Source organism: Ursus maritimus (assembly GCF_017311325.1).
Source record: "Ursus maritimus isolate PB19 chromosome X unlocalized genomic scaffold, ASM1731132v1 scaffold_X1, whole genome shotgun sequence".
Taxonomy (NCBI): Eukaryota; Metazoa; Chordata; class Mammalia; order Carnivora; family Ursidae; genus Ursus; species Ursus maritimus.
This window is the reverse complement of record NW_024423319.1, coordinates 57,299,414-57,320,528: the sequence shown is the minus strand read 5'-3', so window position 1 is coordinate 57,320,528 and position 21,115 is coordinate 57,299,414. Positions and strand designations below refer to the sequence as shown.

Sequence of the window (21,115 nt, the reverse complement as noted above, 5' to 3'; positions counted from 1 at the left end):
AGTACTAAACATTATTTGAAAAGAACTGTATGGCTTTCAGTTAAAAGGGATCATATCTAACCATTGAAATATTTGTAATCAAAAGAACAATAGCAGTAGCATGGCAACATTCATAAATAATAGCTGACAAAATGAAGGATTATCAATGAACCTTACCTATTTATGTATGGGGGAGGGAGTCAAAGGTATACATGACTGCATTTTTGTATTCATAAATTGGTATTTGTGAATTCCAATACCAAAATTAGTTTTCCTTGCAAATTACAAAAATATGTGACATAGAAACTTGATGGCCAAAAGAGCCATCTAGTTGGGGTGCCTGGGTGGCTCAGTCAGTTAAGCATCTGACTCTTAATTTCAGCTCAGGTCATGATCTCAGGGTTGTACGATTGAGCCCCACATAGGGCTCCATGGTGGGCATGGAACCTGCTTAAGATTCTCTCTCTTCCTCTCCCTCTGCACCTCCCTCACCTCTCTTTCTTCCTCTCTCTCTCTCAAAAAAAAAAAAAAAAAGAAGAAAGAAAGAAAGAAAAAAAAAAGAAAAGAGCCATCTAGCTACTTGATTAATCTTCTAGGAATAGATAGTAATTTAACCATGCAACACAATTCCACACAGCCAACTCACAAATACATGATGCTGTGTGCTCAGGGAGAAACTTAGAAACTGGCATTTTCCCTTTTATGGGTCTTGGTAATACCATCTGGTACCCCAGAAGGAACAGTCTGCAAATAATTGTTTACAGTGTGTAGCCATCTGGTACCTACTAATAGAACAACTGGGTAACATGCCCATTTTAGGAGTGTACCCACAGAAAAGTATCCAGGAAATTCAGAGGACTGTGATTTACAACCATAGTAGTGTATAACTCTTTTTGGATATTATCCTTGGCTGATGGCTCTGTACAAGCCTCACATGAGAATGAGGCAAAATATGTGGCAAAACTGAGTGACTAGATTAAAAAAGAAGACCCTGCCTTACCTTGACTTCCAGTTTATAAAATGTAAGAATTGAAAAAAATATGAAGGTAGTGATAAATGTGTAATATTTGTGCAACATTTCTTCTAACTCAGTTACACAAATTTACTAGCAGAATGTGAATCTTATCAATATTTATCATTTGCAGCAATGAAGAATCCCCATCAAGACTAATCTTTTACAACATTTTGTTTCTGTACACTTAATAATTTATTTGATTTTATGTTGGTGGATTATTTTTCCATAGTGCTTTCCCCCTCTCCCCAAATATTTGGGTTAGAAAATGGAAGAATACCAACAATTTACAATTATATACCAGTGATCATTTCAATTTTCAATCATTAGCTTAAGTCAAATTCTCATAGGAATTGGAAAATAAATCCCAGGACTCATCCAGGTAAAATCATTTTTGAAGTTTTGTTTTCAAATTTCAGTCCACTTTCCTGAGTAAAAGTATACGTGGATGATAGGAAAAGGAAAGAGAATAAAGTTGTAATGGCTACAAAACAAAACTAACCAAGCTTTAGTAACTTGATAAGTAATGTTGAAATACCTTTATTTTTGTGTCTCTGGTCAAAACTATTACTAAAACTAAGATTCTTCTAAAAACCAAACAAAACTCTTTCAGAAATTAGGCATTATGCATTTCATAGATAAACTGCTAAAAATTAAATACAAATTTCCCCCAGAGTTTCATCAGTTTGGAAAAATTTCTCAAATGCTGCTTTTAAATTTCATGTACATTTTGCACTTTAGCCAGAATATCTTGTCCTTTCGTCACAGAATATGTCAGTTTCAACAATATGTTTTTCCAACTGAGGAATTTTGAGGCAACAGGATGCAGTTATCTTGAAATGCACACCTGTTAGGCAGCCAAAAGGCTGTTTGTATCATATACCCCCCCTTCAAATCACAAACTGTCTGAGGCATTTTTCTCTGATAAAGAAGACACACTGAATGAGGTATCATCAGGCTCCGGTGAGGCATGATTGAAATCCATCTCTTCTAATTCAGGAGGTAAATCTGACAGCAGTGCCTGAGTCAGAAAAATCAATTTTTTAGAATTAGTTAGTATGTGGACAGTTTTTTTTTCAATTTTACGTTAATAATTGTTCTCTCTTGTCAATTTATTTTCATGGACTTAAAGAATGAAACATTTCTCTTCAGGACCTTATACAATATCTTACATAAAAACTCTTCATACACTAGTAAGTAAAAAAATGCTAGATCTTGAGAGTGTGGATTATGTAGAGTGAAACCCTAGGCAAAAGGGAAACAGGAGGGAAATGAGCAGCTATTCTGAACCAACTGCTTTAAAGCATTTGAGAAAAGTGATTTTCATACTAGTTTTTAAGTGTTCACTGATCACTGCTAAAAGGCTTTACAATTATATTCCTTATTAAAATACTCCTGCCCATTTATGCTGTCCTCTAGAGAAAAACACATTTCACAAGACAATTTTGTACTTCAGTGGGAGAAAGAACTTATCAATTAGGGAGAAAGCTCAGTTATTCTACTTTAGACAAAACATTAACAACTTGAAAATTCCAAGTAACTTTTTTTAAAAATTTTCTTAGGCTATGCCCATATCTATAGATGGCCAAGCACCCACCAGGGCACCGTTGGACAGTGAATCTAGCTGTGAAATTATGTATCTAGGGGGCTGCTCATTTCTCTGTTGGAGTAAATAGGATAAGCCCAGAGTCATGAACTAAGCTTTGCCATGGAAAAATGGTTTCATCTGGCATTGTAGAACATGCATCCATACAAGAGAAATAAATGATCAACAAAGTTTTATGTGGCTGACAGTCCTGATGCCCACTCGACCATAAAAAATTACTGTGAACTAAATGATTGATTTGATGCCCCTAATATTAAAAAAATTATGTATCATATCTTGGTACTTTTAAACAAAATTACTTAGCAGTGTGGGCTTTGGGTGCAGTGATAAATAAAGACCAAAGGAACAGGTACAAATGCAAGCTTGTCACTACAGAATTAAGGAACAGAGACAGGGCATGTTGGAGAACTTACGAAATCCATTGTTGAAATAAGACAGTATTTTGTTCTCTTTATTAAAATAAATGACATCTATACATTTGTCTTACAGCAGTGAGACAAGATTAGAAACTTTCTCCTTTTTGTCAGTTTCCATAAGGAAAAACTAACTCCTATCTGATGGAAAAGTTACTTATTTTATATGATAAAATAGCTCATGAACTTGCTGAAATTTGGAGAATTTACAAAGCAGTCATCTACTGGTTCTATATGCTTTCTAAGGTGTTAGGTTGCAGTAATAGGACACAGCCATTTTCTTCTAGAATAGTTTTTTATCACTAACCCAGTCAAAGTGAAAAAAACCTTTGCTGACACTGGCTGATCATAGTTTATGAGAAATACATCACTGAATTTAGTTCACTTTGCAACTGTGAAGAAGCCATATTAAAAAGGGTGAAGTCCTCCAACTCACATTCATTGAACATGTGCTCAGAGTATTAGAAAGTCAAGTAAATGAGCAGACTGAATGACATTCTAAATTCTAGTGGGGATACCTTCAAGTCAAAAGAGCATTATTTATTTTTCTGTAATTGCATTTCATGTAGCTGACTGACTATATATAAGGCAGCATGGGGCACTACTAATGCATGAGGTCTACTTCAAAATTCTTTTTAATATCTTACTAGATTGCAACATTGGCACACTGAACAATCTATGGATTATGACAATTGCTAGAGCTGCCTTTTACATAGATACGAAAGTAAACACATAACTTTTATAGGTTCTTCAGCAGTCTATCTTCAGAGACTGATTTAGTGCCACTATTCCCAAAAGATTAAAGCAATTCCCAAATATATCATCTGTCTTTATAACACTTATTCTAAGCCCTGGGGTATGAATGCCATTTTCCATAATGTTAATCATTCTTATCCTCCTTGCAAAGTGAAGAAATTTAAGTTCAAGAAAAGCAATTGACCTGACTGGGATCACACAGTGAATTTTCAGGGGAAAAAAGACACTAACTAATGATAGTACAGTGCTGGAAACATTTTTATTTAAAAATGGCTATTAATTTAAAAAAATAATTGGGGTAATCTAATATTTCAATCAAACAGTGTCATATATTTTTTAAAGCCTGGACTGCTCCATTGGGGACAAATGTGCTGTGAACCACTCATCTCACTCAGCTTACCCAAACCAAAATTAATGGGAAAAAATTAAGATTTTTAAAAATAAGAAACCAATGACACAATGGTTTTCTTTTATTAGTTTGAATAAAAATTATTTTCTTCTATAAAGAAACCTGTAAGTAGCTCATAATGTGAAGATCAGTAACTTAAGAGATCACCTTAATAACTTTTGTAAACTACTATTGGTGTCTTCTATATTTAGACATCTATTATACCTTATTTCAACTATAAAAATTAGTAGTTTCTGTTTGGGTGCTGATTATATAGGCTATGAATTTCAGTACAATTTTTGTAGGACTTTCTCCTTTTCATGGTCAATGTTTTGTCATATCTTAGTTCATCAGTCTTCTATCAGAGGAAAAGTATAAGAGGAGAAAAGCGAAATATATAATAGTTACTTTTCTTATTTGTTAGTGGTCTTGGGGAAAGAACCAAGCCAAAGGATGAGGTTAGCATTAGAAAACAAAATGCAGTTTCTGTGCTGTTCCTAGATATCAAGACACATAGACAGTTGTTGCTAGTTACCTGGCCATGTAACTCTGAATTCAAAACCATGCTATAACTTTTGGGACCAGGACCACACTCCAAGCTATTTCTATGGTTGAACCTATTTTTTTTTACAGTTATTTAAAATTTACAGTACCCTTGGGACCATGTTTAAGACTAACACCTTATTCATTTAAAATCCATAGTTTACATTCCTGAAAAAACACTTTCAATACACCATGGAATATGAATAACTCACATAATACAACAAAATGCTTAAATGAAGCTGGCAAAGCTAACTGAAGACTACTGTCTTGGAATGTCTGTGTGTGAGGGAGAGCAAACTTTATAAAACTGGACACATACTGTACATGCTGGTTTTATTCTCATGAGTGAATTCTTTTCTTTTAAAAAAGAATTGTGGGATGCTAATACTCTTCTTTTTCCCTGGAGATATCTGGGATGAGCTACACATGAGCAGTCTTGCTTGGTTATAAGGGACTAATTTTTGTACAGTATCCTTGAGATTCCTTACTGAATAAAAACCTACAAGACTGTTTCCAAATTAATGGTTACTTGTGTGACATACTAGTCACTGAATGTCTCAAGAAATCAACACAATAGTATACAACTCAGAGGCGAATTTGATATCATTTAGTATTGAATGTAACATTAATAAAATTCTATAGTTTTAAGCAAGCTTAATACATTTTATATACATTTCACATAAAAATGAGATGGAACATGTAATTTGGGAGGAATTTGTAAATAAAAAAACATAGTGACAAACAAAAGACATCTCTGGGGTAAAGGAAACAAGCTTCTAGTTAAACTGGGGAAAGTAAATGATGCACTGTGGTCACAAAGAATTTCACAAAGTAATTTCATATTTCTTAGTGATAAGCAACATATTTTAAAATAGAAGGTATTCAAACATTTGTGAAATCTAGTGAGGTCTGGAGGGTAACTGAAATCCAGAAGAGAGGTAAATGCCTCACCTCTTTTTTTTTAAGTTCCAATAAAACTTTACAAAAACACATTAAGTTGGATTTGACCCATGAGTCATAGTTCCCTGACCTCTGCACCAGAATATTTTATTCACAAAAGATTCTAAAATGTGTGCCTCTCCAGTTAGGGTGGCCCAGGCTCTACAAACACTGAGAATTTCTTTAAAATTAATTTTTAAAATAATTTTTCCTTACTTAAGTCTAGCCTGAAATTAACAAAGTATGTTAATCAGTTATTTTGATCTTCTACTAATACAGCACACAAATATCTGAATATCTATTCTGAAAAATACTGTGCTAAAAAAGGTTATAAAATAACAAATCCTTTCTTGAGGCCAGGCAGTAGTGAAGTGTAAAAATGAAAAAAAAAGTATTAAGAACTCAAGTGTGACATGTAATTTTTCAACACGATACATTACAGCTTACTATTCTCTTCTGGCACCTACCTGCTGTTGCTCCTTATCATCAGCTTTCATAGCTAGTATCAAGCTTCTAACAAATGTCTGAAGTTTAAAGTATTTTTGCTTTTGAATCTCTAGCTCATTTTCAATGAATCTGACTTCTTCATTCTGAAGGAGAAAAGATCAAACAATACAATTACCCTATGCAAAACTAGGACTATACATGTTTCATGCACAATAAAATTCTAAAAAAGGAATCCAATTAGAAGGACAGTAAAGAAGATACAGTTCATATATACAATGGAATATTATTCAGCCATCAGAAACAATGAATGCCCACCATTTGCACTGACATGGATGGAACTGGAGGGGATTATGCTAAGTGAAATAAGTCAAGCAGAGAAAGATAATTAGTGTATGGTTTCACTCATCTATGGAACATAAGAACTAGGAAGATCGGTAGGGGAAGAAAGGGGTAAAGAAAGGGGGGTAATCAGAAGGGGGAATGAAGCATGAGAGACTATGGACTCTGAGAAACAAACTGAGGGCTTCAGAGGGGAGGGGGATGGGGGAATGGGATAGGCTGGTGATGGGTAGTAAGGAGGGCACGTATTGCACGGTGCACTGGGTGTTATACACAACTAATGAATCATCGAACTTTACATCAGAAACCGTGGATGTACTGTATGATGACTAACATAATAAAAAAATATATATTATTAAAAAAATAAAGCAAGGAAGAGCAAAAAAAACAGGCACAAAAAGCATGAAACGTAAAAGACTACATTAAAATTAAAACAAAAAAAAGTTTGCTCTTCAAAAGACGCTTTTAAGAAAATAAAAATATGAGATATATATTGGAAGAAAATAATTGCAAATCACATATCTGATAAAATACTTGTATTCACAATACATAAAGAATGGTTATAATATAATTTTAGACCACCAACAGAATAAAAACAGGAAAAATATTTGAACACACTCTTCATCAAAGAAGACAAATCAACATGTGAAAAATGCTTAATATCATTTGTTATTAAGGAAATGCAAATTAAAACCCCAAAGAAATATTACCACTAATCTACTACAATATCTAAAGTTAAAAAGACAGACAATAGCTAGTGCTGGTGAGAATGTGGAGCAATTAGAAGTCTTATACATTGCTAGTGGGATTATAAAATAGTACAGACACTTTGGAAAATGTTCTGGCAGTTTCTTATAAAATCAAACATAACACAATCTTTCTTTCTTACCATCTGACTCAGCAATCTTACTCTTAAGTATTTACCCAAGGAAAATGAGAACACATGTCCACAAAAAGATGTACATGACTATTCATAACAGCTTTATTCATAATAGCCAAAAACTAATAATAGTGCAAGTGTTCATCAGCAGATAAATAAATTGTGGTCTTGGTTACACAACTGTGTCCACTTGTCAAAACTCATCTAACTATATAAAGAGGTGAAATTTATCGTACGGAAATTATATATCAAAAACTTGATTTAAATTGTTAGGTAGCCCTCTTGCAAAAAACAAACAAACAAACAAACAACAACAACACACACAAAACATAAAAATGTTAAAAATAAGCTGAGTATTCTCTGTAGCTGGAGAACTGGTCTCAAAGAGTATAGCAGGACCTTAACAGTATATGTTCAAAGAACTGCGTAAAAGATATTAAAATTAGTTAATTCTATGGTCATTCTTATTGTTTCAATTGAGAGGATACAGTCATATTAAACACATTCAATCTGTGAACTGCATCAATTATTTTATCAGCTCAGTTTAGAACTTATTTTACCTAATAAAACTGCTTCCTTTTCAGACCACTTAATATCAAGACCATCATCTGCAAATGATTGTTTAAGCTGAATTCCTTATCCACAGGCAACCTACAGCAATCTAAATTATAAGTAAGTGTTATAACCTTCCAAATAACAAAACTCCAGGCCCGGACGGTTTTCCTGGGGAATTCTACCAAACATTCAAAGAAGAAATAATACCTATTCTCCTAAAGCTATTTCAAAAAATAGAAACAGAAGGAAAGCTACCAAACTCATTCTATGAGGCCAATATTACCTTGATCCCCAAACCAGGCAAAGACCCCATCAAAAAGGAGAATTACAGACCGATTTCCCTAATGAATATGGACGCCAAAATCCTCAACAAGATACTTGCTAATAGAATCCAACAGTACATTAAAAGGATTATCCATCACGATCAAGTGGGATTCATACCTGGGATGCAAGCGTGGTTCAATATTCGCAAATCAATCAGCGTGATACATCATATCAACAAGAAAAGACTCAGGAACCATATGATCCTCTCAATCGATGCTGAAAAAGCATTTGACAAAATACAGCATCCTTTCCTGATTAAAACCCTTCAGAGTGTAGGAATAGAAGGTGCATTTCTCAATCTCATAAAAGCCATCTATGAAAAGCCTACTGCAAATATTATTCTCAATGGGGAAAAGCTGGAAGCCTTTCCCTTAAGATCAGGAACTCGACAAGGATGCCCACTCTCGCCACTATTATTCAACATAGTACTAGAAGTCCTTGCAACAGCAATCAGACGACAAAAAGGGATCAAAGGTATTCAAATCGGCAAAGAAGAAGTCAAAATGTCTCTCTTCGCAGATGACATGATACTCTATATGGAAAACCCAAAAGAAGCCACTCCCAAACTATTAGAAGTTATAGAGCAATTCAGTAACGTGGCGGGATACAAAATCAATGCTCAGAAATCAGTTGCATTTCTATACACGAATAACGAGACCGAAGAAAGAGAAATTAGGGAATCCATCCCATTTACAATAGCACCAAAAACCATACGTTACCTTGGAATTAACTTAACCAGAGACGTAAAGGACCTATATTCTAGAAACTATAAATCACTCTTGAAAGACATTGAGGAAGACATAAAAAGATGGAAAGATATTCCATGCTCATGGATCGGAAAAATTAACATAGTTAAAATGTCCATGCTACCCAGAGCAATCTACACTTTCAATGCTATCCCGATCAAAATACCAAGGACATTTTTCAAAGAACTGGAACAAACAGTCCTTAAATTTGTATGGAAACAGAAAAGGCCCCGAATCTCCAAGGAACTGTTGAAAAGGAAAAACAAAGCTGGGGGCATCACAATGCCGGATTTCGAGCTGTACTACAAAGCTGTGATCACAAAGACAGCATGGTACTGGCACAAAAACAGACACATAGACCAATGGAACAGAATAGAGAGCCCAGAAATGGACCCTCGGCTCTTTGGGCAACTAATATTTGATAAAGCAGGAAAAAACATCCGGTGGGAAAAAGACAGTCTCTTCAATAAATGGTGCTGGGAAAATTGGACAGCTACATGCAAAAGAATGAAACTTGACCACTCTCTCACACCATACACAAAAATAAACTCCAAATGGATGAAAGACCTCGATGTGAGACAGGAATCCATCAAAATTCTAGAGGAGAACATAGGCAACAACCTCTACGACATCGGCCAAAGCAACCTTTTTCATGACACATCCCCAAAGGCAAGAGAAACAAAAGATAAAATGAATTTATGGGACTTCATCAAGATTAAAAGTTTCTGCACATCCAAGGAAACAGTCAGAAAAACTAAGAGGCAGCCCACGGAATGGGAGAAGATATTTGCAAATGACACTACAGATAAAGGACTGGTATCCAAGATCTACAAAGAACTTCTCAAACTCAATACACGAGAAACAAATAAACAAATCAAAAAATGGGCAGAAGATATGAACAGACACTTTTCCAATGAAGACATACAAATGGCTAACAGACACATGAAAAAATGTTCAAAATCATTAGCCATCAAGGAAATTCAAATCAAAACCACACTGAGATACCACCTTACGCCAGTTAGAATGGCAAAAATAGACAAGGCAAGAAACAACAATTGTTGGAGAGGATGTGCAGAAAGGGGATCCCTCCTACATTGTTGGTGGGAATGCAAGTTGGTACAGCCACTCTGGAAAACAGTGTGGAGGTCCCTTAAAAAGTTAAAAATTGAGCTACCCTATGATCCAGCAACTGCACTACTGGGTATTTACCCCAAAGATACAGACGTAGTGAAGAAAAGGGCCATAGCAGCATTGTCCACAATAGCTAAATTGTGGAAGGAGCCGAGATGCCCTTCAACAGATGACTGGATTAAGAAGTTGTGGTCCATATATACAATGGAATATTACTCAGCTATCAGAAAGAACGAGTTCTCAACATTTGTTACAACATGGACGGCACTGGAGGAGATAATGCTAAGTGAAATAAGTCAAGCAGAGAAAGACAACTATCATATGATTTCTCTCATCTATGGAACATAAGAACTAGGATGATCGGTAGGGGAAGAAAGGGATAAAGAAAGGGGGGGTAATCAGAAGGGGGATGAAACATGAGAGACTATGGACTATGAGAAACAAACTGAGGACTTCAGAGGGGAGGGAGGTGGGGGCATGGTATAGACCGGTGATGGGTAGTAAGGAGGGCACGTATTGCATGGTGCACTGGGTGTTATACACAACTAATGAATCATTGAGCCTTACATCGGAAACCGGGGATGTACTGTATGGTGACTAACATAATATAATAAAAAATCATTAAAAAAAATAAGTAAGTGTTATAATAAAATTTAACATGCTTCTACCATATTATGTTTGACTAATTCTACACTTGATTTTTTTAGTATTCACTGTCACAGCAGTAGTATTAGTAAAGTGGTGACCCAGAAGTCTTTTTTTTCCTTTAAAAAAATTTTTTTTATTATGTTATGTTAGTCACCATACAGTACATCATTAGTTTTTGATGTAGTGTTCCATGATTCATTGTTTGCATACAACAGCCAGTGCTCCATGCAATACGTGCCCTCCTTAATACCCTTCCCCAGGCTAACCCATCCCACCACTCACTTCCCCTCTATAACCCTCAGTTTGTTTCCTGGAGTCCATAGTGCAGTCTTTTCAAATACAGGAATTGCAGTGTCTCCTTTGAATACAGTCTTAATGAGCTGCACTCACAGTCCATTAAAAAACATTTTAAAAATATTAACTTAGATTTGCAGAAATCACAAATCATCTTTTGGTATACAGACCTCTATTTTTTCATGCAAATATTTCTTCTACTCAGTATTTATGCAATGTTTGAAAAACATAAACAACTTTAAGATAATTTAATAGTGCAAGTATTTTCTTCTTGGAGCTTCTTTTTGCAAGCCTGTGAAACACTTCCTAGATTACAGGCAGAATTTTATGTATATTTTAGAGATTTTCTTAAGTGTTGTGTTTGTGAGAGGAACTAGTAAAATGACATCAGTCACTGAATTGCACAAAACAAGATCTAGCTCAGTTTTCTTGTTAAAATCTTCCCTATATTCCCAGTAAGCTTTGTCAGTTCTTCTCCAAGATGATTGTAGGGAGCATTCAAGGCTTCATGTCGACTGGAGCTCTGATAGCTGAGCAGGTAATCAATGGCTGCCCAAACTGAGGTGTTATTTTATGATATAGCTACTCATAACTCAAGGACTGAGCTCACCAACTTGTCTTATAAGTATTTTGGATTAGTCAAAACTCCTAGCAATGTGGATTTCTAGCAGTATATATCAACCAGAAAACCCACTATGCACAAACTGAGTATTGCATAGTAATAATTACTGAATGCACAAAAGAAACCATTCTTTCATTTTGTTACAATGAATCCCAAGAATGAGAGACTAATTCAATGTGGGAGAAAAGTTATAGTGATCCAGCTTCTAGTCTTAATTGATTTTATATGAAAGAGAATTTGCATACTACTATTCAAAGTTTTTCCAAGGATAAGTAAACTAATTTCACTCATGCAGGAACTAGATACTGGGCACGTATGTGCTGGAAACTAGACCAGGTAACACATAGATGAATAAGATAAATCTCTGCTTTCAAGAAGCTTATGATGAATACACTTAAGAAACCAAAAACGTGATTTTGATCCCAAAACAGGGAACACTAGCATGCATATGCAAAAAGAGAACAAAACTGTTCTCTGAAATGAGATTGAATTTCAAAACTGATAAGCTGTTTTCAGTCAACATCCTGAAATCAGCAATGAGAACTGCTATATGAGGCTTTATTTACCCTTAATTTCTATATTTTTTTCTGGGAGAAAATTGTTTACAATCTAACTAATTTCCAACAAATCAATAAGGAAAAGACATTAAGACATTAGAAAATTAGGCAAAATACTTGAAAAGTTACTTCACAAAGATTACACAAAAAGCCAGTATCATAATAAAACATTTAGGTGTATTAATTACCAGGAAAATGAAAATTAAAACCACAATACAATAATATTTTACATGAACCAGAAAGGCTAACATGCAAAAATCAGACAGTACTACTCAAGGAGAGTAATAGAATTCCTATTCACTGATGTTGGAAGTGTAAAATCGGGAATTCCATTGAAGTTGAACATTTTTACATATTTCCCTTATGATCCAGAAATTTCATAATTTTCACAAATACATATGTGTGGAAATGTATATATATTTACGCATATATACGTTATATATGATATTACTGTTTTCTACAAAATTGTTATTATTGAAGTAAAACTGACATGCAATATATATGTATTAGTTTCAGGTATACAAAATATTGATTTGACAAGTTTCTCAATGCTCATGACAGTAAGTGTAGTCCCAATATATCACCATACAATGTTACTATAATATTATTGAACATATTCCATATGTTGTACTTTTGTACTCTACAACTTATTTATTTTATAACTGAAAGTCTGTACCTCTTAATTCCCTTCAACTACTTTGCTCATTCCCCCACCCCCCTCCCCTCTGGCAACCACCACTTTATTCTCTGTATTTAAGTGTCTGCTTATTTGTTTGTTCTTTTGTTTTGTTTCCTAAATTCCGTGTATAAGTGAAACCATATGGTATTCATCTTTCTCTGTTGTATTTGTTTCAATTAGTGTGATACCCTCTAGGTCCATCCATGTGGTTGCAAGTGGCAAAATCTCACTCTTTTTTTATGGCAAAGTAATACACATACACCACATACACACAAACACAAACACACACACAAATTATTTCTTCTTTACCCATTCACCTATCCATGGACAGTTTGGAAGATTGTATGTTTCTAGGAATTTATTCATTTCTCTAGGTTGTCAGATTTGTCGACATATAATTTTTCACAATATTCTCTTCTAATTCTTCATATTTCTGTGGTGTTGGTTGCTATTTCTCCCCCTTCATTTTATTTATTTGAGTCATCTCTCCTTTTTCTTCATGAGTCTGGATAAAGGTTTATCAATTTTGTTTATCTTTTCAAAGAACCAGCTCTTGGTATCATTGATCTCTATTATTTCTTTAGTCTCTATCTTATTTACTCTTGTTCTAGTATTTATTATTTCCTTCTTTCTACTAGCTTCGGACTTTGTTCTTTTTCTTGTTCCTTTAGGTGTAAGGTTTGGTTGTTTATTTGAGATTTTTCTCGTTTCTTGAGGCAGGCCTGTATTGCTATATAAACTTCACTCTTAGAACTGCTTTTGCTGCACCCTAAAGATTTTGGACTGTTGTGTTTTTTTTTATTTGTCTCCATGTATTTTTTATTCACCTTTGATTTCTTCATTGACCCGCGGGTTGTTCAGTAGTGTGTTGTTTAGCCTCCATGTGTTTGTGTTTTTTCCAGTATTTTTCCCCCTGTGATTAATTTCTAGTTTCATATCATTGTGGTTATTATTATGCTTGATATTATTTTAATCTTTTAAAATTTATTGAGACTTGTTTTATGGCCTAATATATGACCTATCATGGAGAAGGTGCCATGCACACTTGAAAAGATTTTGTGTTTCTTTGCTTTTGTATACAATGTTCTGGAAATGACCATCAGATTTATCTGGAGTAAGTGCCATTCAAAGCCACAGTTTCCTTGTTGATTTTCTGTCTGAATGATCTATCTATTTATGCAAGTGAGGTGTTAAAGTCCCCTGCTATTGTTGTATGACATCAATTTCTCCCTTTATGTCTGTTAGTATTTGCTTTATGTATTTTACCACTACGTTGGGTGCATAAATATTCACAGTAGTTATATCCTCTTTTTGGATTGTCCCCTTTATCATTATGTAGTGTCCTTCTTTGTCTCTTGTTACAGGTCTTTGTTTTAAAGCCTATTTTGTCTGATATAAGTAGTGCTACCCCAGCTTTCTTTTTTGCCTCCATTAGCATGGTAAATGTTCTTCCATCCCTTCACTTTCAATCTGCATGTGTCTTTAGGTCTGAAGTGTCTTGTAGGCATCATACAGATGGATCTTGCTTTTTTATCCATTCATTCACCCTATGCTTTTTGATTGGAGCATTTGGTCCATTTACCTTTAGGGTAATTATTAATGGATATGTACTTATTGCCATTTTAAAAAAATTGTTTTCTGGTTGTTTTAGTAGTTCTTCTCTGTTTCATTTTTCTCTTGTTTACTTCCCTTATGTTTTGATGGCTTTCTTTAGTGTGATGCTTAGTTTCCCTTCCCTTTATTTTTTGTTTATTGTAATTTTTTGATTTGTGGTTACCATTGCATTCATATATTACATTTTATGTGTATAGCAGTCTATAATAAGTTTATCGTTGCTTAAGTTTGAACACATTCTAAAAGTCCTAAATTGTTACTCCCTCCTCCATGTTTTATGTATATGATGTTATATTTTACATCTTATTTCATGTATCCCTTAACTAATTATTTTAGGCACACTTGATTTTACTACTTTTGTGTTTTAACCTCCATACTGGCTTTATAAATGACTAATCTTCCACCTTTTACTATATGTTTGTCTTTCCTGTGAAAGTGTTTCCTTTCTTAATTTTCTTACTTCTAGTCATGGCCTTATCTTTCCACTCAAGAAAGTCCCTTTATCATTACTTGTATAGTTGGTTTAGTGGTGATGAATTCCTTTAACTTCTTTTGTCTGGGAAACTCTTTCTCTCCCTTTCAATTCTGAATGATAACCTTGCTGGGTAGGGTATTCTAAGTTGTATGGGTTTTTTTTTTTCTCTTTTTATCACTTTGAATATATCCAATCCCTCTGGCCTTCAATGTTTCTGCTGAAAAAGTAGTTGATAGTCTTATGGGGTATCTCTTGTTTGTAACTGTTTTCTTTTGTTGCTTTTAAATTCTCTCTTTATCATTACATTTAGCCATTTTGATTAATATGTGTCTTGGTGTGGACCTCTTTGGGTTCATCTTGTTGGGGCTCTTTTTAATTCTTGCACCTGGATTTCTGTTTCCTTCCCCAGGTTAGGGAAGTTTCCAACTATTTTTTTTTTCAAATAAATTTTTTTGCCTCTTTCTCTCTCTCTTCTACTTCTGGGATTTCTATAATGTGAATGCTATTATACTTGATAGTGTTAAATTGTTTTATTAACCTATTCTATTTTTATTATTCTTTTTGGTGTTCAGTTTGGTTACTTCCCATTATCCTGTCTTCCAGATCGTTGATCCATTTTTCTGCAGTATCTAATCTGCTTGATTCTTTCTAGTGCATTTTTCATGTCAGTTATTGAATTCTTCAGCTCTGACTCATTCTTGTTTATATTCTCTATCTCTTTTTGGTAGTTCTCACTGGGTTTATCCACTCTTTTCTCAAGTCTAGTGAGTATCTTTATGACCATTACTTTGAACTCTTTATCAGGCATATTGCTTATCTTTGTTTCATTTCACTCTTTTACTGTGATCTTTGTCTTATTCTTTCATTTGGGACATATTCCTTTGTCTCCTCATTTTGTCTAACTCTCTGTGTTTGTTTCTATGTATTAGGTAGGTCAGCTACATCTTCTGATCTTGAAAATGGTGGTCTTGTGTAGAAGAGGTCCTGTGGTACCCTATAGTGCAGTGTCCCCATGTCACCAGAATCAAGTGCCCCACAGGTGTCCCCTGTGTGGGCTGTATGTACCCTTCTGTTGTGGCTGAGCCATGGTTACCTTCAGCCCGGATAGCTGCAATGGCCCACCTCACCCTCTGTGAACACACTTTTGAGAGTCCTGGCTGAGGCCAGGTAGGACTGGTTGGTGGGTGAGACCATTATACATCCTAGCAGTATGCTATTAACCTTTCTGCCAAAACTGCACAGAAGTGCAGGGCTCAGTCCCTGTATATACAGTTAAGAGGCCTGGCTACAGGGACTGTGGGTGCCTGGTGTGTGGGTTTATTACCCCCTCCCTAGGACTGGAGTCACTTTGGAGTGGCACTGGTCTGGGCCTAAGCTGCATAACAGGTGTGGTTGGGTGCTAGCAGCTTTGGAAGTTGTGCCAAGATGACAGGTAGGTTGGGTGTAGTTGGTCCACAGGGGAATTCCAGGGTAAAGCACTTGGTGCTGGCAAGGAAGATGGAAAGTGTTAGAAATGGTTCTTTTAAGCCTCTGGCTATTTACACTGGGGGAGGGAAAGAAACAGGTGACAGCTTGCACTTTTGTTCTTGTAGAAATTTGCAGATACTTGTCCTTCCAGCACATGTTCTAAGATTACTCAATAAATCACTTCCATGTATAATGCAGCCACTTTTCAAACTGCTGTTTCTGTGCTGTGTCTTGGGCCCATTTATATTACTAATGGGCTGGCTCTTTAAGGATAGGTACTTGGTTTCCCATCAACTTCCAGCTTCCCTGGCATTAAGCTTACTGATTTTAAAGCTCCCAGAGTTAAAGACTGCTGGTTTTTAAAGTCAGACATTAGGTGGAATTGTCTTCCCAGTGTATGTCTCCAAGGCCAACAGAGCCCTGAGTGGGGTCTGAGTCTCTCACTTCTCAATAGTTGCAATGTCCCTCCTGTTTGTGTTTAGTCACATAGGGAGTTTGGTTCCCAACAGCATCTCTGTCCCTCTTACCGTTTTGATGTGGCTTTCTCTTTAAAACTAGCTGTGGAATGTCTCTTCTGCAAGTGTTCATGTTGTTTTCAGAGTTAGTTGCATAGATGTAGGGTTGCCCAGGTGTGTCTGTGGGACAAGGTGAGCTCAGGAGTCTCCTAGTCTGCCACCGCCTCTCTTTTATGAATTTGTCTTGACTTTAGAATTAAGGCAATACAATTCACAGATGAGGTGAAGTGAAGTATTTTTAATAATGATTATGAAAAAATATATTTCTATATAGGTGCTAATTTTTTAGAGTTAAAGGAAATAAATTTATTTAGGATGGTGATGTGTTGTCAAAGACATTCCTAGTAGGGTAGTTAAGGACTCCTTTTTCCCACAGCATTTATCACAGTGGAAAACACAGGATCATTAAATGTCCTGTAGAGTTCAATAAAAATGTTAATTAGCATTCCTGGGTTGGATACACTATACTCTACCCTGGTCTTTAGCTCCAAACCTTCTCAAGTGGCACTCCAGAAGGGTAAGGTTCTGGAAAGTATCCTTTGTTCTGAGCTCAACCCCATTTGACCTTTTTGAGAGTGCTAAGTGGAGAGTACTTAGCAGCTGTGAAATCCAGTCCTCTCCTCTGTAGTTTCCATACCCTGTGCCAAGTGGCACAGAGCCCTTTTAACCCTGAACTGGGCATCTAGACATATTTTATACCATGTAGGAGAGATTAGAATGATCTCTTGTAGTTCAGAAATAACAACCTTATGATTTTACTAGTTGAAAATACAGTTTCAATACAGGATTATACTGTGCTCTTTAAGCACTTATCAAATAAATTTCAAAAAATAATTGTCTTCTGTTTACAGTATTCAATATTATAAAGTCTGACATGTTATAAACATTTAGGAAACAATCTGTTGAATGACATAACTTTCAATTATAGTAAAACTGAAAAGATTTTCGAGAAAATGACAGCTATTGTCTTTTCTGATTAAATGTTATTTTCTGTTAACATTTTAAGTTATTGGTCTCTGCTTTGAACACTTATGATATTCCAAGAAAAGAAATTTTGCGTATGGATAGAATGATTGGCCAAAATTTCAGAAGGCCCAAAGTCACCTAGTAAGATATGATATTGATTAACAAAGGATAACAATTAATATCTATGCAGAAAACATATTGATATAGACAGACAGCTCATGTCAAAATTTAATAAAATAAAGTTATGTATGGCACACTCTCAAAGTAAGCCTTTCAGTTTAGGTACCAGTGTCTTTAAGAAAAGTTCATCTATCTTTGTAGTCATTTGGTATTTGCTTTGGGAATTGTTTTTAAACTTCTAAAACAGGTTTCCTAAAAATCGCCTTCAGAAGCACCCCAATGTTCATAGCAGCATTGTCAACACTAGCCAAATTGTGGAAGGAACCGAGATGCCCTTCAACAGATGACTGGATTAAGAAGACGTGGTCCATATATACAATGGATTATTACTCAGCTATCAGAAGGAACGAGTTCTCAACATTTGCTGCAACATGGACAGCACTGGAGGAGATAATGCTAAGTGAAATAAGTCAAGCAGAGAAAGACAATTATCATAAGATTTCTTTCATCTATGGAACATAAGAACTGGGAAGATCGGTAGGGGAAGAAAGGGATAAAGAAAGGGGGGGTAATCAGAAGGGGGAATGAAGCATGAGAGACTATGGACTCTGAGAAACAAACTGAGGGCTTCAGAGGGGAGGGGGTGGGGGAATGGGATAGACCGGTGATGGGTAGTAAGGAGGGCATGTATTGCATGGTGCACTGGGTGTTATACGCAACTAATGAATCATCGAACTTTACATCAAAAACCAGGGATGTACTGTATGGTGACTAACATAATATAATAAAAAAACATTAAAAAAATAAAGAAAGACACATAATTAAAAAAAAGAAGTTGCGATTCAAGATAAAATTAGAAAGGGCCACTGGAAAAAATCTTCCCTTTACCACCATTTAAAAATAAACATTAGCTTTAAAGCCGCTGTCATAAACTTCACATTAACTACCACTATGTCCTGCCTCACCTTGATGTACACTATCAATACCTACTCCCACTCAGCAAGATCTTTGTTTAAAACAATAACCACTAAACCAGTCATAATTGATTAAATTGTCCATATCCTGACTGATATCCAAGTGCCTGAGAAAGTCAATAGGGAGCCCCACATAAACTTATCAAAAAAAATTGAAAGTGAAATAAGCTAGTACATAGGCACTGTAAAAGTCTGCCTCATTTAGTACCTTCTCTTAATGAATTCAGAATTTGAAATTACTTTCACCTTATAATCCAAGAGAGAATTCACTTGTTCAACTTCAGAATTGCTTATCATGTCACTTTCTTCATCATCAATAATTTCTATTTTCTGTAACACAAGTAAAAAAGTTTTCATAAATATATACCTGATCATTACTACACCCAACAATGTATAGAACATAAACATTCAATGTTAAGTTTTAATGATGGGGTTATCTAGTCTAGGTTATCCAGAATAAACTCTGATAACTGACTGGTTCTTCAGTGTTATATCCAGTGTGTGTCTGAGCCACTTTTCACTACCTTTAAGTGATGACTGCTTATTAAATAGAAAATTATTATAACACTATTTAAAATAGAAAAATCTCTTTCACAATATTTCTGAGAAAAAAATAGGTATTTGAATTCTGCTTAAATAGTGCCCTCCAGTGACTAGAAACTCACTTCCTGCAAGAGCAGTATTTTTAATGCTAAGCATACCTACTTTGTTGCAAGGTTTTTGTTTTGTTTTGTTTTTTAATTACCGTGTACTCCTTTACAGCGTCTAATGTAAAATATCAACATGTGATATGCATTCCAAAGTCAAATGTAGTTTTTTAAGTCACTTATTTAATGCACTCCATTAGCTAGACAATTGAAAGCAGACATTTATGACGTAATAATAATAATAATAAACTGGTGATTTTCTTCCTTCACTGGACAGTAAGAAGGGGGAGAGAGAAGGAGAGATGGTAAACTGTCATTAGCTTTAGAATTAAGGTGCAACATAGTTTTACAGTATTTTGCACACAGTACGTATTAATTAAATATCTGTCAAAAAAGTGAACAAAACAGCTTACTGCTGACATGAAGGATGACCAGTAAACTCCAACCATGGGGGCAAGGAAAGTTCTTTAATCATGGAACATTATTTCTTAAAAAAGCAAAACCAAAACCAAAATTAGCTCTAAATATTTGAGCCCTGGTGTTGTATGGAAACATTGAATCACTATATTGTGCACCCCAAACTAATATTATACTGTATTTTAATTCATTGGAATTTGAATAACAATTTTTTAAAAGTTCCAAACATACCTGGAATGATCATATTAATACATTGCCTATGAGGATATGTAACCGTAACAGGGTGTGTGACCTGCGGGCTTCTGAGTCAAGGGGATAGTTGCAATGAAATTGTTTTCTACTGCTGACTGGAGATGAATCTAATTTTTTTAATTAAAATTACTATAAACTTGGGTTTAATCATGTCAGTTTTCACCAGACCTGATTTGATATCTTCTAAAAAGATTTTTTTAGATTCTCTGTTTGGATCAGTTCTGGGGAAAAGGAGATAAGTAATGCAGGGAATAAAACACCCAAGGTCACTCTATAGATTTGTGCTTATAAATTGGTCTTAAATGTTTTTGTGATTTGTCATCTCTGAATAATTGGGGACACTCAAAAGTTACAAGTAGAGGAGATGGGCCTTTGAAGGTCTGAAGTTCTGTCTCTAAAAAATAATTGCCTTTTTTTCAAAAATTAGGTACCTAAGTGACTTGGGTCATTCCATACCATTATTTCATTTATTATTTCCAAATGTCTGCTGAGGGGAGATCCAATGCAGCGAAATTCAGACTAAAAATGAGCATGTGTTTATGGGGAAAAAAAAGGTTTTAATTTGTAAATAATTGTATATAACTTGTTTAGTGTAACTCAAATCTAGAGCAGAGGAGATTATTACTTCATGGAATTTAAGAATATTAGCACTACTAATTGTGGAAATAATTATTACCAGCTAGCTAATGGAAACATTGCATCAAAATCAAAGTTTGTTTTCCTATATGCCTATTGAGTTGTGTTGGTAGGGTCAAACATCAATTGAAATCAATAAAATGTAATCCTAAAATATATTCTGCAGGTGGAGAA

The 21,115-nt window shown here is 35.0% G+C and overlaps 1 protein-coding gene across 1 annotated transcript in view; it reads right to left on the bottom strand.

Annotated features, from left to right (window-relative positions):
• Positions 1-1,515: 1,515 nt before the first annotated feature.
• HDX (highly divergent homeobox) overlaps positions 1,516-21,115 on the bottom strand; it is a 207,872-nt gene continuing 188,272 nt past the window's right edge. The window contains exons 7-9 of the mRNA XM_040630621.1: positions 19,236-19,319; positions 6,104-6,226; positions 1,516-2,012 (exon numbers count right to left, since the gene is read on the bottom strand). Coding sequence (XP_040486555.1) covers positions 1,887-2,012; positions 6,104-6,226; positions 19,236-19,319 — 333 coding nt within the window. The 3' untranslated portion in view covers positions 1,516-1,886. The remainder of the gene's footprint in view (positions 2,013-6,103; positions 6,227-19,235; positions 19,320-21,115) is intronic.